Source organism: Columba livia, chromosome 9, assembly GCF_036013475.1.
Source record: "Columba livia isolate bColLiv1 breed racing homer chromosome 9, bColLiv1.pat.W.v2, whole genome shotgun sequence".
NCBI lineage: Eukaryota > Metazoa > Chordata > Aves > Columbiformes > Columbidae > Columba > Columba livia.
Window position 1 is genome coordinate 7,618,869 of NC_088610.1, and position 26,300 is coordinate 7,645,168.

At 43.0% G+C, this 26,300-nt stretch overlaps 1 protein-coding gene across 1 annotated transcript in view; it reads right to left on the reverse strand.

Moving 5' to 3' along the window:
* The window catches only part of FGF12 (fibroblast growth factor 12), a 217,142-nt gene extending 191,593 nt beyond the window's left edge, over positions 1-25,549 (reverse strand). The window contains exons 1-2 of the mRNA XM_065073636.1: positions 25,395-25,549; positions 25,114-25,273 (exon numbers count right to left, since the gene is read on the reverse strand). Coding sequence (XP_064929708.1) covers positions 25,114-25,126 — 13 coding nt within the window. The 5' untranslated portion in view covers positions 25,127-25,273; positions 25,395-25,549. The remainder of the gene's footprint in view (positions 1-25,113; positions 25,274-25,394) is intronic.
* Positions 25,550-26,300: the final 751 nt, after the last annotated feature.

Genomic DNA, 26,300 nt, shown 5'->3' on the forward strand with positions numbered 1-26,300 from the left:
CTTATGACATACCAAAAAACAACCTATGGTCACTTCTTCACTTAAGAGTCCAAAATTAGCCACTGTAGTAAAGTGGTTTAATCTGCACTGCAGAACATAAGCCAGTGCTCTTAAGCTTTTAGTGCAGCATCTCTGGACCTCACATTTTTAAGAAAATCTGGGTTTTGATCCCATTACTCCAAGATCAGCACTAACTTTTGCACAACTAAAGCTACATACCTGCTTAACTCTCTGCAGTCCTCACTCTCCAATGTGGACAATATCAGGTTTATACCTTTTAGCACATGGCTCCATTTGCATGCTTTAGGCTCAGATATGACACATCTGCTTTAGCATCTGTAACTACACCATAATTTCTTAGTATGACTTCAGAGGCAGCAATTCAAGACAGCAAATAATATTTGGTCAGCGAGTCCAGGCTGACACAGTGTAGTTGTGTACTGCAGCACTAACAGCACTGAAGGGAGGCAGCACCACATCTGTAAGCAGGAGCAGAGCCCCATGCAGAGATTTACAAACCACTACAGCTTACAGCTACTTTGAATGAGCCACAGCCACCTCTAACTGGCCTCAGGCTACTGGAGTGAAGAGGTCTGAGCACTGCACCAGTTCTGGAAGATAGAACTGTAAAGCTTTGCCCAGTTCCTCATTGTTTTTCATGCTCCCTTCCTTCATGCATTAATAAGATCCACCCACTGCCTCCAGATTTCCTTCAGCTTTAGACAGCTTATTACTAAACATTAGAGAAACATGTAAACCATTAACAGACTCTCTAGTGACATGTCACCTGAAGGGGGGGATGCTTTCCTTAGATGGTCACATTCAGCTCCTTCATGTATCATAACTGCTACTAGATCATTTTCAGCTTAGTAATACCCTGAAGGAATGATTGGAATCTGGATTGAAAGCTAAGTATCATACACAGACACAAAAATGAACATTTACAGTCTCAGCAGGTAAATTAAAAAAAAAAAAAAAACAACAACAAAAAGACAACAAACACACCCAAAACAAACCAACCCCTGACTTTAGATCAAAAGCACAGTAAAGGGACAAGACTTGACTAAGGTCACAGAGCAAAATAAGTGGAGGGGCAAGATTACTACCCAGGTGTCCTGAAACCACCCCAGCAGCTTGTTCTTCTTCACTGCTCAGTTGCCAGCCTGCCGAATTTGACCCTTAGCTATAAGTTCTTTGCAGACCTGTCTCACTGACGCAAAAAATATTAACAGTAAGTGAAGCCTGCACCACAACTGCAATCATCAGATATTGTCCTCAGCAGCTATGGGATGATTTCTCACTTCTGGATCCATTCAGCTGGGCTCCTCAGCTCCACAAACGCAGCCCAAACAGTAGTCACTCATTCACCATTTGATCCATAAATAGACTTGAGCTGGCAAGAAACAGGTCACCAGAAAAATGCAATTCAGCAGAGCCAGTACCTACCACTAGTCCCATAAAATCAAAGTCACCCCTGACAACTTCAAATCAACAGATCTACAAGAATCTCCTGCCCAGTTCCTGATGCTGACTTGCTCATCCTGAATGGACTTCCAGTTATTATCTCATCTCTATTGTTAAGATCCAACTCAAAGTCACTGTGCTTTCTAGCACAACTCAGAGAAGGTCCAACTTTGTGCCTACTTCCAGGTGTAGTTATTTCTCTCACACAGACCCCAGTGTCTACATGACACCAACTGAATATTGTTAGAGCTTCAACCTTAACTCTGAAGTGGTGATACAGAGATTAGCTTTGAACTTACTTGTGCTACATTATAAATACCAGAGTCAATCTAGAGTCAACCTAGAGAAAAAAAGGCACTATTTGCAATATTGTTCTTATTAAGCTGATTTGCTACCAGAAATAGTTCAGGTGACATTTGCCATCACTACATCCCATTGGTTGCATGGACAGTGTGGTAAACAGCTGCTGTCATAGCAAAGTTAATAAGCATGTGCATTTTTTTAATGTGTGTGTGTGTGTATATATATATATATATATATATATATATATATATATATATATAAATGCATAGAGTACGTATATTCCAAGTCCTTAATCAGTGAACAAATAGAGCTGTTTGGTACTACCAGAGAAATCCCTATTACAAGAGATCAAAAAACTACAAACCTGAAGCAGTTCAGGGTACCTTCCAACTGCGGTGCTGAGCGTTGAAACAGCTCAGTGTACTTCTGGTGCATTCTGACATCTGACACAGCCAACAGCTGGAACTGCTGGCTCCCAGGAGCTCCTGCAGGGATAAAGAGCTCCCAGCTGGCTCTCGCGTTAACAAAAAGGTTCTTTGGTCATAAAATGTCTTTTAATTCAAGTTTAATTACAAGGAGCAACTATGATTAAATTTACTTGAGGAAAAGGTTCCTTGGGTCCAAGTTGGAAACGGAAACTAGTGCTCTGAACAGATGGGGATCCACGTATCCTGATGAAAGATCATTCCACTCTGTAAACAAGGAGTGGGAAAGCATCTATAATACCAAAGAAGCTATGGGTTAAAAACATGGATTTCTAACTGCCAGTAAACTAAACTACAGCCGCTGCTGTGTATTGTGGATGCACACAGGCAGGATCAGTTCCCATGATCTTTACTTGGATTTTGCAGACAAGAAATCAGCATTTGTTTCTCTGCTCAACAAACACTCAAGGAGCCAGAAAACTAAGAAGTGTTTCTATGAAGTTTATTGTTCTTACAAGGCTACATCTAGCACAGCTATACTGGCCAGAGTCCCTACTGAAAGGGTGAGTTTGGCTCCCTGATTTGGTTCAATCTTCTAAGTCTGCAGGAACTGGCATGAAAACCTACCAGGCTGCTATAGAGAAAGCAGAGATTTATACCTGTCATGTCCACAAAGAAATGTGGACTCATCACACAGACCAGTGGCTCTGTGCTCACAGATAGAACATCAACAGCTATATTAAGCAGAGGTATGAAGCATTTCCCAAACAGCTTTTATTGTTCAAGCACTAACGTGCTACTATTTTTCCATTCTTCATCCCCACACCACATCCAGGTAGCTGTCAGATGAGTATTTAAGGTTTTAGAAACATTCTGTTTTTAACCTCTGAGCATTTTCCAGCACCTCTGTATACTGTACACCAGGAAGACACCAATGTTTTCATGTACCTGCTGTATCAAAGACATTTGGGACAATTACAAGTGCCCTCTACAGCAGGTACTATCCAAAAGTTCAGAGCATTTCATAAACAATAACTAATCCTTAAAGCATCCACAGTGAAATATTATCACCTCCATTTCACAGATGGACACAATGAGGCTGTGATTTGCCAGTGGACAAGGTTGCTCCTATTTCTGCCTCTGGTTTGTAGAAAGCCCTGGCACAGGTCACTGCACCAAACACCTCCCTGGTGCAGGAACACACTTCTTCCTCACACTTCTTCCCCCTTTCTTTTCCAAAAGCTTGCACCAGGCCTGCTCCTGCATTTAACAGAGACACAGGACTGGGCGCATCGGGAAGGGGCACAGCCTTGCCAGCTCCTGCAATGCCTTTCTGAGAGACTAGCAGCCTGCAGGGCTTCTCCTGGAAGCCTGGAGCACAGGGCTCTAACTGTGCTTAGCTTTTGTTTGACATATCTAGCTATCAAAGACAATGAGGAAAATTTAAATATCAGCCTGTAAGAGATGCATGCGTGTCTATGCAGAAATGCAGCAGAAAGAACTCTCTTGAATTAGTTTTTAAGCCTCTTTTTAAAACACTTCTCACTACCTTTCCCCATGCTGACCAGTCTCACAACACTGATAGAACTATGTTAGGGCCATGAGACACATTTATCAACATTTTTCCAGTAACTAAGTGAAGGGCTGTATGAAGACATGCAGTTATCAAAGAGAGGCGCTTCTCACATCTTAAAGCTTATTTTATGCTCGTCAACTTATACCCTTATTCCTTCTTTCTCTGCTACAAGCGGTTTAAGGGGCTGCTAACTTAAAATGGAAAACGGCTTTTTTTAAAAAACATTAAAGTCAAGGAAAGCTCCACACACCCAGCATATCAAGCCAACACACACAGTGAGACAACGAAAATACATTTTCTTATTCAGCTTCATAACACCTTCCTGCCTCTGGCGAGCCTTCCTTCACTCCCTACTTTCCTCTCCTGCCTGGCATATATTTATAAGCCCCCTCAAGCTTTATCTCAGTATTGCTGCTTCACTCTGGTGGGCCAGGAGCCTGCTGGAGGTACTCAAGGGTTTAACATCCTAAGAGGTGGACACAACTAACTTGTAGCTTGCAGCCTTCTTTTTCCCAGGGAGACAGATGTTGAATACAGCTGAAGCTATTAGGGAAGACAAACCAGGTTTCCATGGTTATGGGAGCCTGAGCTTCCCATCTCAGGAAAAATGCAATGCACGAACCACTGTAAGGAAGAAACAAGGCTAGACTTATGGGCAGCTGTGTACTACAGCTCCTTGATGTTTTACAGGCAGGCACCAGAAAAAAAAAAAAAAAAAACACAAAGAAAAAAAGCTTTTTTTGACAGCTTGGAGATCTGCGGACTTAGACAGCAGCAGTGCTTTATACACGTTCTATTGCGCTTGTGCTGTGACAGTATTTGCAGTATGTGTATGGATGGGCAGGGCTGTGTTTCTGGCTCTTGCTCATCTGGGCAAACCTCACTACCCCCTAAAGGGGGTCAGTGCTGCAGGATGAGGCATTTTTTATCAGAGAACAAACTGTGAATTGATCCGAGCTGCCTGTCTCACAGGCGAGATGAAGCAGGTGCAGGCTGCTCTCTGGGCTGTGAATAAAGAGCTTGCACACAAAAACCCTGGGAAGGCAGAATTTGCAGGTGTGAATTTGCAAATCTGTCCCATTAAGTTAGAAGGTTTGGGCCCAGTGTGCTGGAAAAATACACACGAAGAAAGGCGTGGTTCTCCCCCTGCCCTCCTTCCAAGCAAAGCATAATGCAGTTTCCTTCATGTTGTCCTGAAAGTGAAATGGTTTACGATCAAAAGTCCATGCTGCTTCGAACTGAAACACTGATGAGGCTGAGAATGCTGATACAATGGAGAAGTGACAACTGCAGAGCCCTGGCAGATTTCTGAGGCAGTGACTCTCCAGGGCACAGAACATCACAGCCTCAATCCCACTTCACGTGCTGGAATAGCATCACAACCACGTTAATTCCCAGGCAAGGAGAATATTCTTTCAGAGCAGAATAAAATAGATTTCAGGCTTATTTTTGGAATTCAATCAGGGAACCAGTTGATCATCTTTCCCCATGCCCCTTCCTCTATTCCTCTCTACAGCTACACAGTGACTGCCTGTCCTCACGTCAGCTGTTTAAATCAGAGATGGACAGGCTTAGCAACACCTACTCCTGGTAATCAAACTCCTCTAAACAACACCTTGGAAATGTGTGAGTTCTGTGCTGGCACAGCCTGCCTGAGCAGCAGCCACCCAAGGCTGAAGTGCATCCCCTCTCACCAGGGTAGGTACCACACACTCCATCAGCAACAGGCACTGCCCACACACCCCTCAGTGCTTGTTTAATGCCCCAAAGCCACTGTCATCACATAGTGCAGAGGCAGCAACAGTAATGAATGCTGGAACTAAGATGCTTGTCCAATGTGGAATCATATCAAGATAAGCCAATTACTTTTCCACAGTGTCTGACCCTGATCTGTAATTAACAAATCAATTAAAATATTATTTTCTCTTCTTAAAAGAGCCACATTGTCACCATCAATAATGCTGTACCCTAGACCCTGGGCCTTTCCAGAAGAGCACAAAACAAGATTTGAGGGGAAGAAACTCAGAAGCATCCAAGAACGATGAGGATGGATTTCTCCTTTTTTGGCCACTCAAGGATTACATCACTTTCCAAGGAGTCACCTGTGGGACACTAATCTATTTGGCAAATGAGAATCTGTGGTGTGCAAAAGCATAAACATACATACGATGCCAAGACAATGTTCAGATCCACATTAGAACTTCTCCAAATTGCCCAGATGGAAAGTAAGCTTCCACAGATCCATATTCTATAGGACAAACAATGATTTTGTAACATCTTTGACCGCACACTACTGCATGTTGCAGCAGACTTAGTCTCACCATATCAACACAAAAGAATTACCAGAGCTCAGCACCTGCCCATCAGGGTGTCTTACCTAAGTTGCTTTCCAAGGCAGATATTTGAGACTCTACTTAAAATATATTTGCTTAGCAAGGGTTATTCATAAGCAATTAACACCACTCTCGTCCAGGCTATCATTGTCCATTTAGCTCCTCTAAGCCACCTGGAAAGGATTCAAGATGTGTGTGCACAAGACTTGCAGGCAATATAAACTCAGGGTAGGGATTTGACCCTGTTCTTTCTCTAGTTACCTCCAGAATGGCCAGAAAGTCATTGCTAGAACTCTGCTGGCCAAATGCATCTGAGAGCAACTTGTGAGTTGCTCAAGCTGCATGGCTTTTTTTTTTTTTAAATAATTTGTCTAGCCTACCATTAACAGCAATTACTTGTATGCCATTAAATCTCATCTGCTTGACCTTCTCACTCTCAGATCCCTGTGATAAAAAGTGAAGCAATTCCTGCCCCTTGCAAACAAACCTTGACCCCTTCTGTGCATTCAAACCCAAGTACATTTTAACAGCAGCTCACTGGAAACTCCTTAGAACACTCAGGCATATCTTCTGGGGTTTCTTTTATTCTCTTAGGCAGAGATAAGTAAAGCTACATGCACAGAGACACTATGAGCACTGCTGCTCTCTGAGGGGCTGCAGGTTCTCATGCGCACTAGAAGAAAACGTCCCTTCTACTGGTCACATTCCTCAACTCAGCTTGGTTTTGGTCAGTAACTTTCAGGTCCCTCTGGAATATCCAAATAGCTCTGGTTTTCCCAAAACAACCCAAGCTGTTTCCACAACTTGATAAAGCCAGAGTTTGGAAGAAATTGGCTTGGACTGGACAGACAGGGATACCAAATGTCTGCTTCTCCATCCCACCAGGCATCCATGCTATTGCTGGGAACACCAGTAAGCAGGATGGTCTACATATGAGTGAAGGTTGGGGTTGTCACGCTTGCTTCCTCAATTGACTATGCAAAGACTGAAAGGAGAGAATCTCTGGATCCATCAGATGATTTTCAATATAATCCTTCTATGCAATATGCTAATAAGCAGTGATTCAAAATAAATCAATAAAACCGAGTAACCAGAGGAAGGGATTTCTTGATGACAGAAACATCCACTAATATCTTGTTGGTTGAGCTTCAGTAAAGGCCTGGCAAATCTATATGTAGCTATATGGAGAATTTCATATTCAAAAATAAGCACAAGGATGAAGTGTTAAGTCAAGCTAGCCTGTAACGCTGGTGCCTAGCAGTTGGGAGTGCTGGCACCCTCTTTTCTATAATTCACATGGGGCAGGAGATTAAGTCAGTCCCTGAATGGTTAAATACTTTTCCAGAAGTAGTGCTGGCATGGGGCAAGAGAGCAATGGAAGCAGGACTCCACTGTACCACAGCACATATCACAGAGCTGACACTTTTGACAGCTTTTCTCCCACTGCTCCACACAGCAGCCACAGTTTGTCTCACCAGAACTGCAGATCTGGAAGGAGGCGAGCTCTCCACAGCATGGCCCCAGATCCAGCTCTCACCCAACCAAAAGCTAGACAACTCAAACCCAGCCAGCATCCCAGTCTCCATCTGCACACCCCAACCTGTGCTGGAGAGGGTCCCAACCAGGTACTCCCACAAGCAATAGGGGGCTGCCACAGTGCAATCCAACTCCACAGCAGTTATGTAGAGACCAGTTTGACAAGACTCTGGGCTGAGAAAAGACAGGCACAAGCGTGGAAAGAAACCTGAGATTGCACCAGCTTTGGAACCATGTCATATGTAGGACTAGCTCTGCAGCACCAGGATGACTCTGGAGTTCTGCACCAAATCAAATACCACAATTTGTACACCAGGATAAAACTGCTTGTTTTCTGCTGTCCTCTGCAGGAAAGGTCACCACCCACACTCAGAGTGGAGCACTGCTCTTTGGTTTTAACATATCACCACAAAGAAAGCATCTGGGACTTAAACTAATACACCATGGTCCTGCCAACCTTTCCATGGCCACCCTGGGCTTCTGACTAGTTTCCAGGTGGAATTTAACACTCAATTTATACAAGAAGCAGCCTGTCACCTGGTTATGTTGCCTGAAGACAACCAGCACAGACTTAACAAATCATTTCTTCAGACATATATTACTTTTTGAGGAAACAGCACACTATAAAACAGTCCTTATCTGAAGTCCTTTTCTTCAAGTGTTGAGAAGCGTCTTCCCATTTGTTTGTTGCTTTTGAATACTATCTGAGCAGAGATGAGACAGCTGCTGATACTGCGAACACTATGCATAGATCTTTGAGAAATATCCATCCCATCTTCCATACAGAGCAACCAACCATGAGACACTGAACCACAGAGTGAACAGCTCAAATTTTAAGTAAAAGCAAAAAACAAAACTACCCAGATGTATCTGTTATTTTCTGAATACAGGAATTCTAAACTTTCTAACAACTTACTAAATTGCTACACTTCATAAAAACTGGAGGACCATAAAAGCTGTGTTATCTTCTTACAAAGTATATTCTTTTATGTATAGGCTACAGAAATAGACAGTATATATTTTTATATATCCTTTTCAATAACAGACAGCAGCATCTCCTACACATGGATACTTCTGTATGCATCCATTTATATTAACTCCCTAGGACCCCAGGTCCTATCTATAGAAAGACACATCCTAATGAACATACACCCACCTCTAAACCACTGAGCAGCTCACACCTGTCTCCAGGAAAAATACACATTTGAGTCCGCATTACGTAACTGTTCCCCTGGACTCCCTGATTTTCCAGCAGGTAACTTTTTTTGAAGTTGCAATTCAAAGGCTGGCTTTGCAGGCTGGGTTACACCTCAGAGCACAACCTCAACCCTCACCACCCGAAAAAAGGCATCACTCTGTCCTCAGCGCACTCCTATGTCAGTGTCACGCCTTCGGAGAGGGGGAGGCTGATGCTTGGAAGCAGTCAAAAGCTTTGCATGTAGGGCACTGAACTCTGGTTTAGAAAGACCACAGTACTCCTGTGAGGATGGTCAGGATGTTGGCAGGTGGAAGAAGAAAGTGAACACTTAAGAACCCTTAGCTTTCTCAACTCCACAGAAAAACGTTCATTTAAGTCTAAGAACTGAAGCCTAACTTCTCTCTATATATGTAGACTGAGATACACACTTACCTGGGTCAATAGTGGGAAACATCCCACCCCCTCAAAGCCCCTGAACTCCAGGAATAATAAATACTAGAAGTGGGTATAAACACTGTGCTGACTTACTGCTGTTCTCAGCTAAGCATCCTATGATTTCTTTATGCCAAAGGAGGGGAACAATATCATCCTCCCTCAGAAGATGATCATCTGCTTATGAACCAGGTCCACAGATGCATCCTCAGTAATCCCCCAGGCTTCATTCATTACCACCAATGAGAATTGTCTTTCACATTTTTTCCCTGTTATGCAAGAAAAAAAAAAAAACGCATTTTAAACACTGAGACAGCCTCAGAGTAACTGCAGTGAAGTGTCCAATACAGGGCCACCTAAGAATGTCCTGCCATGTTCAACTAACCCAAAACAGTTAAAGAATACATTTAATAAATTCAGCTGCCTTTCCCTACTAATATAACTGCTTCAGACTTGTGGTTCATGCCCCCATTCTCTTCTTTGGAGAAATACATCTTCCAAACTGCAATAAGGAGTCTCCCTGTCTTTCATTAAGGATATGAATTTTCTGATGTTCTACCTCAGACTATCATGGAAAAGGTGTTTTACTGCTAACTGTACTAGAATGAGAATTATCCTAGCACTCTGAACTTGAACAAGTTGCTTCTACTCTGTGCTTCATTTTCCTTTGGAACACCGATAACGCTCTAGACCTCCTTTTTGTAGCCCCGATACCCATGAATGCAAAGAGCTATGCAAAAACTTAGTGTTGTACATTACAAATGCTGGTGTTTCACCAAGTACACTGACTTGAGGAAAGCAAAGAGCAAAGTCCATCTGCCAGACAGCTCCAGAAGCCATGTGTCATTAGGAGAAAATACTGAAGTCAATGAGAATTTTGGCTCTTTTGGCAAAAGATTAAATGCCATATGAACATGTGTCAACTGAATATCCCTGAGACATTGAGCTAGCTTTGAACAGAAATATCAAAACAAAGCAATTCAACATTTTTGAGCTGATTTCTTCCATGTCCCACAAATTTACTATTCCACTTCTTTCTTAATCTGGACAAAAGCTAATATTTGAAACACTCGAATTTCCCAGTAGATATGTCTTCCAAAAGTTATTCAAGCCTATACCACACCTGAAAGGCTTTACCTTTGCCAATACTTCCAATTGACTGCCAAAACAGCTGCTGCATATATAAGGTGAGCTGCCTTACCCCAAACATGCTCTAACACCATAAGGAGCTGACACCAATAATTCCTGGGTGGGTTTTCCAAAAGAAAAAGACAGAACACTTTCAGAAAATTATTTTTATTTCCTAGGGCTCTACCCTAGGAAATGGCTACATTATTCAAACAGACAATGTGTGGTACAGACTATTACAGGCATCTTTACTTAAGCACCATCAGCATGAATACAAATGCACAAGAGCCTGAGATGTTGACTTGAGATGTGCCAGTTCTACTGACTGGCACAGGCAGGTGTGCCAGGGCAGGTATCACAGCAGAAGTCAAAGGAAACACGACAAGTCAAATACAGGAAAAGTGCCCACTGATATAGATGCTTATTGACGCAGGTCCTTTGCTTCCCAATGGTGGACACACACTTATCAATGACCCCTAACTAGTGGTGCACCCCTGGCAGGGTTTGGCAAGATGGACCCGTTGATCTCTCTGGTACAGTCCCAAATGCATCCACCACCCACAAAACCAAGCCAACTAGTATCTAAGACACCTCAAGCATTAAAGAAGCAGAATTCTCCTAAACCCTGTCATTCAAAATTCCCAAACCTCTCCCTGCATACAAAGGTCATTACAACTAGTCACCTGTTAGAGGCACACACATCCATACACAGCCTTTCCTACAGTGAAGATCCATAAGGAAAAGAAAAACAATTATATGAAGAATAAATTTCTTAGATACTGTTTCTTCATGTTGCCTTTTCTATTACTGCAAATATTTGTCTTCAAAGATCTTTTTCTGCATGAAAAATGAGATTAACTGTGCATGGAAACTTTACAGACTACTACTCCAAACCAACTACATTATTTTAAGCTTAATAAAATATGGTCACTATACTAATTTAACAAAGCATCTGTAGATTTTAAAGCTGTCAGATTATATGCTAGATTAATAAAATTTTCATAGGTCTATAAAGATTCTCTGATATTTAAAAGTATGAATTGTTTCACGTAAGTGAAATGTGTCTTATATTGAAGGATTTTGATCCCCCCAAAAAGTGCATATAAATCAGACCTTATCAGTATGGAAAAAAAAAATATTAGGATTATCTTTCAGACAGAAGTCTAGTGTATCCTGCAAAATAGTGCAAACATCTGAACAAGTCCTTCAGTTATAGCTAATAGAAGTGTTACACATGCAGTATAGAATGTGAAGAGGGCAGTGATGCACAGTAGCATTCAGTCAAATGCACTTGTAACTTCATTTACCATTCAAGGTAATTTCCATCTGCTGGGTCTCACAGCAAACCAACTATAAAGCAGTTATGGGATCCCAATCTTCTGCCATGCCAACGAATGTGAGATTGTAAAGCAGCTATTGGAGTTGACAGTACAGGAAAAGAAAAAGATGTCATGAAATGCTAGGTGATTAGCAACTGCAACAAAAAATATCTGACAATTACATGGACTGCTACTTCAGTCCCTTCATCTTTGTTTCTGTAAGGATGTCCCCCCCCAGGGTACAGCAGATCATTCTATAGGATATAACACATTTATAGAAACAGAACTCTAGATCTTCAGTGCCTTCTGCATCAACATCTTCACTAGAGAAAAGGCACAGGAGGGACATTACCATATCACACCCACATCAGATGACTGCCTAAACAATACAGGCCTGACAACAGCTACAAAGAAAAAACACAGAAAAAGAGAACATTGTACAACAATAATCACCTGGAAGAAGGAGAAAAAAAAGAAAATTAAAAACCAGAACAGGTGTTTCCTAACACCCTTGTCTATCCTGCCAAACAGATCAGATGTGGTTTTATCCTTCTACAATCTTTGACCACCACCTAGGATGCTGCAGCATTAATGCATGCCTCCAGGCCTGACACTATGTTCTTCTGTTTTTAAACACTGCTGCTCTATTTGTTGCTAAAATGCTGAAAAACTATTAGTATCCATAACCCAAAAAAATAACTGGGAAACTAACTTTGCTAGTTGTGATGACAGCTGGCACGGGATGCATCTCTCCAAATAACTCATCTGAGATGCTTCAGGCAGCACCTTTGAGCTATGAAATTCCAAAAAAGGAAGATAGGGAAGCTGAAAACAGCCTACTGGGCTACAGGTAAACAGATGGTTTAGTAGTAAAATGGCTCAAAACCTTTTGGATTAGCAGATAAACAAAACAAAACCATCAGTGCTCTGGTTTCAGGGTGGCATTACCTTACCCATCTTCATACCATTCAGCAGCACAGAGAGGTTCTAACAGTTACTTTAGAACATGTGATAACTCAGAGATAAGATTTAAACCAAGGAGTCCTGCTACTCTGTACCGTTCACTTCCTTACCACCACCAAGACCTCCTTCCAAAGCCTGCTAAGCTCTCTGGCCAACAGAACAACATCAAGATCTTGATCCAACCACTTCCCAGTTGCAAGTGCTACCCAAGCAAGGTCTTGGATCTGCACGGTATGACACTAAAACCACGTTGGGTTCCCAATAAAATTTCTAGATAAGGTAAGGAAGACATGCCTCAACCCCTGAGCGGGTACATAAACATATACTGCCCAGGCACTAGCCCACCTCCCATTCAACATAAAGCACAGAGCCACACTGACATACAGTTCCCATTCACAGTATCTCCACTAAGCAGAGGTTTCTGTAGCCATTTTCCCACTGTGGAATACAGACATAAGGGGCTGAACCCAGGTGATTTACAAGCCAGTGTGTTGGACTTGGTACAGCTGTATGAAACCGGCTCTCCATCCCCACACTTCTCTTGCCAACAGGGGCTAAGCTGAGAGCCAAGGGTTTTCTTTTCCAGAGGAGCTGATTTATTGCCTCAAGCAGCTGTAACTAGCCCCTCCAGGAACAGAACTGATTGTCCAATAGGTCTTTCAGTGTAAAGGAAAGGTTCAATGCCAGACCCATCCAGTTTTGTCTTTTATCAAGGGGGTTCACTGCCCATGCTTGGCTATTTCTGGATTGCTCTGTCATCATCTGGGGTCATAATTAGAGACAGTTTGATTGCATTTTCCCCTCAGTGATGTACTTGAGATTTTCAGTTCATTAGACTCAAAGCATTCAGCAGCCATTGGCCGATAGCCACCTTGGTCACCATTTCTGGTACCCCACAGCATCACTATAAATAAAATAGTTCATAGCTAGCAGTGGCAACTGGGGCTATTCTAGGACACAGGCTGAAAACTACGTAGTTCACAAACCAAGACAATACAATCTGCTTTGAGCGATGTTTTTTTGGTAAAGCAACAAGATAATCCATCCAGGTGAGACCAGATCAGCCATCTTCATGGAACTAAACAACTTCACAAGGCCTTAGCAAAGCATTTGAGCCAGGAACCATTAGCAAAGCATGGGCAGAACATTTGCAGCTGAACTCTTCTGCACAGAAATACTTGATATAGTCAGTTGTAACACTTGCAATTTCACAACCAGTTCTGTAAACTGTCCTGGGGAAAATTAATGGAAAAAGATAACTTTTAGAGCTTCAAATGAAGCATTACTTTTTGTTCTGTTTAAAATGGTTTTTGTTCTTTAGTTATTTTTTAAAGGAAACAATTTCAAAACAAATTCAAAGTAAAACATCTTAATATTGAAATACAGTATTTTTAAGAGAAAAATGCATTCTGTCTTGACTATGTGGCTCTTCTTTCCTTGCCAACAGCATCGTTTCTGTTTTACAAAGGAAGTTAAAATGGAAAGCTGGAAACAACCATTTCCAACACCAACTTAACCTCCACATTTCAACAAATAAAAGAGTTATAAGGTTGATTAGGGAAATAATACAAGAACAAAAGCAAATGATAAAGCTTTACAGTCCATATGTACCTCCACCTGTAAAGTCCTTAAAAGCACCACATGAAATCCAAAGTGCTTCAGAGATCACTAAGTATTGTGGTACCTTCTTACTTAAACTGCACAGTGAAATTGTTTAGTTGAAAAACATGAGTCTCTAGACTCAGCTGTGTTGTTCACAATACCTCACGTATCAACAAACTCTCACAGATCCAAGGCAGGACCCACCTGGACAGTGCCCTTAAATGCACTTTAACTTGTGGTCAGCCCTGAAGTGGTCAGGCAATTGGACTAGATGATCGTGGCAGGTCCCCTTCCAACTGAAAATATTCTATTCTGTCAGTAAGTGCAGGGTCTATGAAGCCCCTGACTGTCCTGAATGGTAGGTAAAAATATTGGGTTCAATCCAATTCAGCACAAGAACTTTGTTAAGTGGGATCTCCTGCAAAACAGAAAACCTGATTTTTAGGCAACTCCTTTGCAAACAGGAGGGAGAAGAGACAGATGCGTACACAGTGTTCCTGACCGGCAGTGGACAGCCCAGAAATGTCATATATTCTCTTTTGATAGACCATTAACTACTACCCCTAAGGTTGAAGAGAACTGACACTAAGAAGGACCTGCCCACAAGCAGGTACTCTGCAGGAGACAAAGCCTTCACACGTCCCTTCCCATCCCTAACATTCTGTGATTCTGTGGTCCGAGGAGCCAGGGAGAGAAGTAAAGCACTGAACACCTCCTGGATGCCCCAGGCAGGTCTCAAGCCCAAATACAACTTCCAGCATTGATATGAAGCTACAAGGGATAAAAAAGTGGGACATGTCAGCCTACATTGTCCTTCCCAATATTCTCCAGACTAACAGCCCACCACAACTGCTTTCAAGATAAGATGGAAAGCTTCACTCAGGACTGTGTGGTTTCAATGACGAAAATGCTGGGCAGCTTCTGAGTAATAAAGATGACTTCAGGAAGATAAGAGCAGTAAAGCAGCTGAGCACCAACCTTGCCTTTGAGATTACTGAATATAAACTCACGCTCCACGTGACCATAGATTTATTTCAGGGGTGGTGACGCCAGCTTTAATGGTGCTGACATTCAATGAGACTCTTCTGAACTCACTGTTCCCAAAAACTTTTAAATAAACAAGGAACTGCCTGTGTTTTCACATGTCAGTATGTCTATAACAGCCCATCAGTATAAAAATTCATACTATCTGACTGACTTACACAGCAGAGCATTGCTTGCAGTAGAGGATCCCAGTGCATGCAAAGCCCAGCATCAGCCCCAATACGTTGTTCTCAACTTCACAGACAGCAGAACATGAGGCTAAATTCTCCATTCTGCTGCTGCCAACCTTAGCGCAGTACCACAGAAGGTACAATTTAATCAAAACCAGTACTTTCTTACTATAAATAATTAAGATTTTAAACACATTCTGTTCTTTGTCTCTGTATACTGCCCACGGCTGCATGCTTGCATTGCTTCAGTATATCAGGCTTGTCCTCACTATTTCTGGGAGCCTTCTAATCAAAGGAGGTGGAAAATTCAACCCTAGCTTCCCACACCCCCACAAAAAGAATAAAAACCAACACACAAAAAACCCACCACACACACACACAAAGCACACCACCACACACTTGCTATTCCTGGATGTTGATTTTTTGGGGAGGGGAATGCACTAGAAATACAGTTTAGGTTGGAAAGCCTGAAACACGTTACTGATAGATGAATCATGCAAATAAAATCTACAGGTAATTCTAGATACCTGGTACTATGTTCAGTAGTAATGGCAGAAAAATGCCTCAGCACAAAGCCACTTGTTTTAAGTGTACTTCATAGTAATTTTTAAGATGGGGTGGATATTCTGACTTTTGAAGATACTATAGAGCAATTTTAATAGCAGTTGCTAACATAAAAAGCCTCAAAGCTATATAGTTTGTACCAATAAAGTAAACTGCCTTCAAAGTAGCAGGAAGAAAGTCAAAGGTAAACAAGCTACAACTGTTTGTTATTTTAGCATTCCCTCAAACCAATATAAAATAACTTCTTCAAACCTTTACAACTTCTTAAGTAGTTAAAAATTAAGGTCTAAAGGCAATTAAATTGGACTTACATCACACAATCAGTTTTATTCCCATTGTGTTTTCAGTTAGGTTAGGCATTAAAGGCTTTTGCCTACTGACCAAATGATGCATTTACCTACACAAGTGCAAATCCAGAGTAGCTCCGCAGGCTTTATTTAAAATCTTGACTGGAAGAGGAGACCCAGGACAGTAATTTTCAAGCTTCTCTACCGATTTCTCCCTCACTTCTCATATGGCAACAAAATGGCTATAATTTGCAGTATGTAACTTCTCTACTGAGACACAATGATAGGAATAGAAAGTTTAAAAATTAACAGCTGACTTAATCAATATAATTATTCAATAATGTACGGCATTGATTAACATGCGATCTCATAATACGAGGAGAACTGGTCAATACTAAAACGCAATGGGAATTTAAGGCTAGAAAATATCTCAAAAGCTCAGACTCAGCCTTCAAAGAGATAAAATATGCTGGAAATATAACAGAAACCAGGTCTTGCTGAGGAAGCTTATTCTACTGTCAACCCAGTTATGCTGCAATGGGTTGTTAGTATCAAATTAGGAAATCCAAGTCTTCCTTTATGTACAAGTAATCTTTTTTTCTCCACATACTAGAAGGTGTTGGATTCCACATTTTTCCACATTTTATTTGCATTACTGCTGTTTCCCACTTGCTTACAGTATGCCTGAGCTGCTAGCACCTACAAAGCTGAATTTTGGGTTATTCTAAAGCAGCAGCAAAATGGATACATTTGTGCTACAACAAACACAGTATGTGCAAGGATACTCAAGTAAATAATTAATTCATACTGTACATCTTTTCCTAAACAAAGACACAGAAAACTAAGCTGAATCTCAAAATAATATCACCCACGATGAAATTGAGTAATTTTGGACATCTGGAATACTTTGGTGCTTTGTGTTTGTTTCTTGCCATTCTAAAGCTATTGCGGCATGATATTCTTACCTGAAGGTCAGCAAAGTTTTATACTTAAAGCTCTCCCCCCAAAATACACATTTAAGACTGCACAAAGGGATGAAGCTCTTAGAGCTGTCCTTCAAAGCAGAAGTTTATTTCCACTGATGAATTTCATACAAATTTGATCTTTCAAATTGAATAGCCACCTGTAATCCCTCTCCTATGCAATGTATAAATCACAGACAAATTCCAGCCACAACCTCTGGAGCCAGCTCTTCAATGCCCCAAGTGATAACTATCCAGATATGAAAAGGGGGTACAGACCAGTATGTGAACAGGAGGAGGAAGAGGCAAGATACAGAATTCAGAACCAGATTTAGAATTCAGACTCCTCAGTAGGATCATATCAGAGACCAACATCAGCTAGAAGAGACCTCAAGGTCTCTAGTACAGCAATTGCTTGAACAGCAACTATCACAACACTTGAACATGCCCATCCTACCAATAACCACTGGCTGGATACGGAGAGGAAAGTAAAAATCAGGATAGCTCTTTATGTTGGAATAAGCATGGAACAAGAGACTTAGCAACCAGATATGCTTCAATCTTCCTGAAGAAGCCTTCTTACTTGTCAGCCTCTTTTGGAGATAACATTAAACTCAAGGAAAGTGTTTTTGCATTAATAATACATTCTCAATGTCTGAGAAGCAAGGCAACTTTCCCTAATTATACCAATAAAACATTCAGCACTTCTGGCTTTTCTAACTAAACCCTCCAAGTAGCTACATGCAATAAATTAACCTTACCTATTGAAGGCTGGTGGTGGGTAAAGCCAGTCTAAACCAGCTTCCAAGGGAGGGATGAAACACAAAAGGGAGAAGCACAGCTCAAGAAAAACAATTTTCCAAATGAGAAGACTCTATACTTTCCTGATTTCTTGCTTTGCATACGCTATTAAAAATAGCACGTGAGGTGCCTTACTTCTGAAAGCACATATCCTGATGGATACAAAGCCCTCCTTCAGTCACGTGGCACAGGATTGCTCCCGCACTCTGCTGAGCAGCCATCATCTCAAGCCACAAGATCTTTACTGAAACATGACGACACCATAAATAGTTTAATTCAATCTGAAGAAAAAAAGCTGTAGCTTTCAATGTGTATCCTGCATAAATATCAACTCACAAGGTTCATCCAAACCTGGGACCCAGGAGAAGAAACTCAATGAATTAACATGATGATTCGTACTCTTATCAAATATAAAGAACACTTAGTAAAAGCAGGAATATGAGCTACAAAAAAAAAGGAACACCCTTGTATCACTTACAGGAAAATAGTAAACTATTTCTTTAATCATTTTAGTACAACAGCATTATTAAAATCTTTATACTTTGAGTGAAAGCATTAATTATTGTGCCCATCAGGAATATTTTTCATTGTCAAATTGCCTTTTACCATGCTAATAAACACTAAGCTTTGCATATAAAAATTAATCATGTTATCTCATTTATAGGTCAAAAGACACAGACTAAAATAGTTTCTGCAATTCTCCCTAAATAACTAGCTTTTGCACATCAAGCTTTATGGCACATTAGAAATGAATGCAATTCAGACAAGATTTGAATAGCTGAGTAGATAGAGAGGGAAAGATAAGAGCAGATAAGAAAAATCTTGCCGTGAGCTAAGCCTTTTGAAAAAAACTGCTTAAAAAAAATTAAAGTTCCTTCTTTTAAGTTTCTGCACCCTAAAAGAACTAATGATGAAACAGTTGCATGCAGGTCATTACTCAAAGTATCCACAGATTACACTTCCAGCCACTGTATATATAAATGGTATATCAGAACAACTTAATGCATTTTTAAAATAATTTTAAATTACTCCAGCATTTCATTCAGGCTAAATGCAACTTCCACTGCTCCCACGTAACTTGTGGAAGTGGGGCGGAGGAATTTATCTTGTTCTTGGGTGTTTTAACAATAGCCAGATGACTAAGACCTCCTCCCATTTTTACAGCATTTAAGTCTATTACTAGGGTCCTTTTTCCCCCTTTGTTTTAGTAACAAGGTGGGTTTGTAGGTATGCAGGAATATCAGCATGGCCACATTTCCCTCCTCATTATGAGACCCATTAGAGCACAAACACGTTCTGGGCTATGATGTCTACTTCCTCCAGCATCAGAGAGGCTTGGGTCATCCTCTCATTCAGAAGCTGCAGATGCCAGCTCACAGTATTTCAGCAGCTACCAACTGGCAGTTAAAGGTATCAGACTTAAGTGCTCTTCTAGGTGGCAGCACATAGCCAAGGTTTGCTCATTTGCCAGTCCCACGCAGCAACCTGAGCTCTTGCCGTCATTGAGCCCTCCCAGGACACAGTCATGTTTGTGCTGTGTTTTAGCATGATTTCTAATGTAAGAGGAATGGACACTCCATTTCCCTTTTGCAACACGTTAAAGAAATACATGCAATGTGGTGCTAGCTTAGTGCCTTATACTCCCTTCCCACATCTTTTCATGGAGATGGAGTCTGAGGCACAGGAGCAAAACAATTTTTAAGAGCACCCCACTCCAGCCTCAGGGATAAGGTGTTGAGGTCAAGGAACCAGGGTGTTCCCTTGCTATACAGAAAGCTGGTACCCATATGGAAATGCACAGCCTAAGGCATGTGGGGCATAAATGGCCTGATTTTTTTTACATCCCCAAATATGCTCCCCTGTGTCAAACTTCAGGCAGCCAGTTTGAGAACTGTTGGCCCCAGTAGCATGTCCTGGATCTCACACAGCACATCACTGTGAAGGGCAAAGAGCACACAGCTACCTCCTCTATGGAAAATAAGCTTATTGGAGAAGCCTCTAACCATCTTGACAGAGGTGCAAATGTTCCCAAAGAAAGGAAGTTTCATAACAAAAAGTGACCATGTGCTTGGTTTCCATTACAAAGTAGTAACCAAGACGACTTGTGTGACACAGTCTTCACCAGAGCAATCTTCATTTACTTCAACACAAAAATGTTTTTAAGTAGATAATATGTGCTGCAGACTCAACTCTGAAAAACACACAAGGTGTAAGGAAGATGCATGATGGGGTAGGTTTTGATGTCAACATTCCAAACAGCTTCAGGACATGAACTGCAGCTGGGATCACCAGGATCATTTCTTTGATCATTGAAGAAAGCCACAAAGGTGGGAACAGTGCACAGCAACCTCCAGAACAGCATGTTCTCACTTGCCACCCTCTCTCACCTTGTCCACAAAGCCCATCTGCAATCCTAAGATTTGTCATCTCTTGTTGGGTTTTGATCACAAGTTCTTCAAGGTGAAGATTCTGTCCTTTACAGGCACAGCACATGGAGAGCTGCGCAGAGAAAGCTAGTCCATAATGCTGGGTCCGGCCAAAGAGGCTTCAGAACAGCTCTGGTGGGGAGGGACAGATCAAGCCAATGTGCCTACTCACATATCCACAAAACAGTAAGAGCAGCAAAGAGCTCCGACCTTGTTTGCCAGTCCCAAGAAGAACAACTCTGTGATCTAGGTAAACTGGAACTTACTGCTGCTTTACAGGACCTCAGTTAACAGCCTGAACATTGCATGTCTACGAACAACAGCACTATCGCTTTCCTGGAAAAGCAAAAAGCCTGCTCACAGCCTTTGTGACTGAAAAGAGAACATGACTCAGATAGCATCACTGTGGCAGTTTCTGCCTGGGACAGTCACTCTGCAGAGATGTCCTCTGCAGACATCTCCTCAAAGCCCTGATGCTGTGGGACTGTCCAGCAGAAGAGAGCTGTACAGCCAGATCCCCTGGCCTCTACTGCCCAGCCTTCTGAGCACAGGATGGTGCTCCTGAGGGAAGACCCACTGCATGGAGGATGACTCTCCAACCTGACGCTACTATCCAACAGGACAAGACCATGGTTCATAAGACTGACAAGAGCAATTCCAGATCTCAATGGGGTAGCCAACAGTGTACTTCAGCTTCACTATCCCAGTAGACCAGCTGACAATAAGTCCTGCTGTAATTCCCAGCAGACAGCAGGCACCCAGTGCTGCCTGCAGCCTGCCCCATACACAGGCAGTGAAACCTCACCAGGGCCACCACAGTCCAGTGCTGACCTCCAGGGGCAAGAGAGAACACAGAACTGGCTGGACCCTTGCAGAAGGGCAAACATGCCCCTGACCCCATGCAACATTGACACATCAAGTCCCTGCTACCCACCTCAGACAAGATAAAAGTATTAATATGTTTTTTATCCCTCACCACCAGAAAGTTATTTCTCTGTGTCTTCAAGGCTACAGAAAAGGGTACAGGCACCTTTAGAAGAAGAGAGCTTTCCCTGCAGCAAGGCCAGTCTGCAGTCCCTCTCTGCTCCCTCCAGAAGCCCTGGGATATGTTCCACACTGTGCAGTTTGACTCTTGCTTGGCTGATTTCTTTCCCAGCCTCCAAGTCTGAACATCACTCTCTGACGTTCCTTCCCCTGCTAAGCATCTTTCTGACTGTGACTGAAGAATCTGGCAAATGACCAAATATTCTTTAACCTCCACATTAACTATTGTTAGCTTTGGCAAAGCCCAGCTCCTGGGATGCCTGGAGTGGTATCGCTTACTGCTGCAGCCTACAGGAACTGCTGTAGTGGCGAGATTCAGAGAACAGGGATCAGGTAGCAGATGCAAAACAAAGTCCTCACCCACAATATCCTCCCTTCCTCCATTGCCTTAATGAGCTTTGGGAACAGCTACAACTTTTAAGCTCCTCACTGCTGGAAAAGGTTTGGAAACAGTGAATATGCAGAACAGAGTAAGTCAAAGAAGCTGAAAGTCAGATGAGGCCAAATGTTACTTCTAAGACCACCAAGATGTTTTGGTAGCATTGCAGATCCACAGAGTGCTACAACTACTCATATTTTAGGAGCTGGGATGAGATAGAGATGTTCAACTCCAGCCAGATTTTCCTGTTGGAAGGAAGCACATGCTGCACCACCCATTCCTCCTCAGCCCACACCAGGACCCTCTTGCTTGCACTCTTAATCGAAAAGTCCTAACAATAGTAAAGCTCTTAGTCCTGCACCACACTGCAGAAAAACTAGGGTGCATCCTTCTCCCCTCATTCTCATGAATGACTCCAACCAGTTATGGCTGCTCTGAGCAGCACTAGAGATGGGTCTTCAACCCTTTCTACAGGGGACCGCAGGCTTTGCAAAGCATCAGTCCCAGCCACATTCAGGCAACCAAGTTGTCCTAGGATGACAAATATAGCATAAATGTCCACAGCAGTCACTAGAGACAGCTGAATTCAGAGACCAGAAGGCAGGTTTTCTTAAACAGACTTTATGATGCTTAATATAGCACACTCTTCCCCAGCATCTGCATAATGCTGAGTTTGAAATGTTCTAAGATTTGCACCAAGGAGGACTGGAGAGGTGGAAGAAGGGCTGCAGGAGGAAGCATTTAAAAAGCAAGGGATGACTTAAGAGAAACACCATATATAAGCAGCAACGTCTTAACACAGGACTTTCAATGCAGAGGCTTGGTTAGTAGTGAAAACAGAATGTAAACAAGACCCTACTAAGGCAATGCAGCTGCACGTCCACCTAGGATTAGTCACAAAAGCTGAAGATATGAAGAGTTTGGGCTGGCTCATACCTTCCCTCCAGGGCAACATCCTGCATTGTGTCTCACTATACATGTACACAAAATTAGTCTGTTGGATCTGTGCACCACAAGCCTTCTCATGCTACTCCAACATTAATCAAGTTTCAAGAATTATTGCAGTGCCAACATAACTGGATTCCTGCCATGAACAGACTCCACCTGCCTTTTAATTTTCCCATTGAGAAGCCAAAGTTGCCTGAGCATTCTCTTTAGGGTCGTCTTTATTTCAGACCTGTCCCATTCTGGTGCCTTGATTTCTGCTGGTTTGCTCTGAAGAGCCCTTTTTTCTGCATAGGTAGAGGAAACCCAGAGAGTATTTGTTCCCCACATCTACCCCATCAAGAAAAATCTCTAGTAAAAGCAAGTTGCTGAGAATTTTTTTTGCAAAAGAGTAGTGACTCTTTGTGTTCTTTCACCCCGATACTCCTTCCCACAAAGCTCAGAGCCTAAGAATATGGACTACTGTGGAGACCACCTTGCAACTAATAAATGCAAGTACCGCTGGCCCGAAAGGCTGCCTTGTTCAGCTGCTCGTTGCCAACTCAAGCAGTAACTGCATTGTAACACTTACTGTTTGCACAAGATAGGATCGGGTGACCCTCCCTCAGGTGCTGCTTTTGCCACCAGGTAGCTAGATGCTTTTGCTTGTATTTTATTGCAGATGTTACCTTGTTACCTTTCTGCTCCCTGCACAACTCTTCCAGCTCCATGAGCTCCATCAGAAGTTCCATGGAGAACCTTTCACCTGCTTGAGTAGTGCATAAGGCACATAATATGTTATACTGAAGTCACAGTCTATTTGTTTCCCATCAAGACATGTACCAGTAGGACATGAAAAAAGATGAAGGTGTCCCATCTCAGGTTAACTCTGAAAACAGTGTGGATAGCCAAAACAAACAAAAAAACACAAAAACCCACACACAACAACACACAACCCACAAACAAAACCCACCAAACTCAAAGCTAACATGACTGCTGTGAGCTTTCAATTTAAGTCAAATCTTTGCAGATACACCTTTTCAAATATATACTTACCCATTCTCCAGCCCTGGTAATTCTGTTGATCACTGCCCACAAGAAACTGTACTTAATAGGACATCCTGCCTCCATATGATTGAAATAGCTTCCTTCCTTAATCAGCATATAATCACATATTCCCACACAGGAGAACTATAGCCCTGATTGACAAGATAGTTACAAAAATAAACCTGAGGTTTAAATTTAGCTTGCTCGGCTCCCTGGAAGGTATGTAGTATTGTGTTATACAAGTCTACCATCATTTTCTTTGAATTAATATAGTCCATATTCTCCCACTGCCTTGATCTCTATCATTTAAATAGCTACCAGATTTGTTATACAGGAGAGGTGGCAGCTAGGGTTAGGTGGGAATGGCAACTAGCCTTTCCACTGCATGGACCAACTTACCATCAATATTTCATTGATAATTAACATGTACAGATTTTGAGTTCACATACCAGTTGAATGTATGATGTCTGATGCAATTGTAGAGGTAGATAGGTACATAAACATGCAATACTACATATATTTTGGTTTCATACATAGCTATGTGCCCAACACGAAGGGATATATTTACATGAGATATATGTCTCTATATGCAAACACACAAGCTAGGCAGGCAATTATTAATTATTTCTTCTTCCTAGGGTGGATAGTTCAATACCACAATACTCATTGCATTTTTCCCAATCTATCAGCATGTTCTGATGTGTTAAATATGCAACGTAATGAGGGCAGAGCTCTATAGCTCTGTTCTTCTCGTTTCAGGAAAAAAAAGGAGAGATTTTTTTTTTAAAAAAAAAAAACATTCTAATTATGAAATGCTTTTCACCTCTTAAAAACCTCGCTATTGCTGAGTGACTAAAATCACGGGACAGACCTCATATTTATTATGCAAATCCTTAGCATTAAGAAAACAAATTACCAACTAACATCTGTCTCACCCTAAAGGAAAACAAATAAATTTTTAAAGAAAAATCAAACAGCCCACCCTTCTCCACACTCCACTACGCAACTGACCGAATCCCACCCGCTGGGGCGGGCAGGGAAGCGCCTCCCCGGGCCCGCGTCCCCGCCGGTGCTGCAATGGACACCGGCACAGCGCCTGGGCTCGGCTCGGCTGCTCCGGCCCCGAGCCGCGCACCCAGCCCGGCCACTGCGGTCCTTCCGCCGCCGCCCCCCCGCCCCGACCCACCTTTCCCTTCCATCGCGGAGCCTTGCGAGCGCCGGGAAGTTGCGGGGAAGTTGCCGGAAGACGCGTTCCTTCCTCAGCCGAAAGCCCCGAGAGCCCGGCGGGCACAGCCGGCCGCCGCTGCCTGCTCCGCGGTGGGGACGGCGCCGTCACAGCCTCGGAGCTGCAAGCAAGCAAGCAACCACCGGGAGAAAACGGCGTGAGCCGCCGAGCCCCCCCACGCCCCCGCCGCTGAGGCGGAAAGCGTCGCGGAGCGGAGCGCGGCCGCAGGAGAAGCGCGTTACCTGGGCGCCGGCGGGAGCTGTCCCTGGCCGAGCGGTGCTGCGGGGGCGAGTGGCTCCGCGGCCCGCCGCGCTGCCTGGCACCGCCCGCATGCGCGCCCCGCCCGCGCCCCGCCTCCGCGGCCCGCACCGCGGCACCGCCGGGCTGCCGGCTGCGGGCTCCGCGGGGCGCGGAGGAGGAGCGCCCACTCGGCGGGGCCGGCCTGAGCCCGTCCCCGCACCCCCTAGGGGGGCTGCACCTGCCGGCCGGCGAGCAGGGGCGCTGGGTTATGCAACGCGGGCACAAACACCCGCTGATTTGTTGTGGAGTCCTGCTGGAGCCCTCCTTGCCGAGCTGGGCACGTAAATCATCTCCCGGGTACACTGAGGTGGCATCCATGCAGCACAACACAAAACACATCCCTGCTGCTGCATGCGCGCCGATTTCCGCAGGTGATGTGTGTGCTGCACAAGGTCCGAGGCAAACCCCCAGACCACAACACTCAAACTGGGGAGGTCAGAGGGATCACCTCACTGTACCATGTAAGCCAGACTTAGCCCACAGCACCTGCAGACACAGAGAATCTAAGATGCCCAGTCTCAGGTTCAGGCCTTTTCTGGATATGTTGTTTCAATATTAATTATGCTGATTCATAAAACATCCACCTCATGGCTAGTTTCTGCTTTTGCATCCAGCCACTGGATTTTGTTCTCCCTTTACTTAATAAAACAAGTCATCCCCTGCTAATGAGAAGTTAATAAAACATTCATAGCAGGATCGAGTCATCTATTCAGAGAACAGAGACTGAACTCCTTAAGTTCATCCCCGTAAGGAAATTTCTCCCCACTGGAATTATTCCTGTAGCTCTTAAGTTTTTACAGTTTTTTCGACTTTGGTACCACGGGGATGGTAAAATCCAGTTCTGTGCT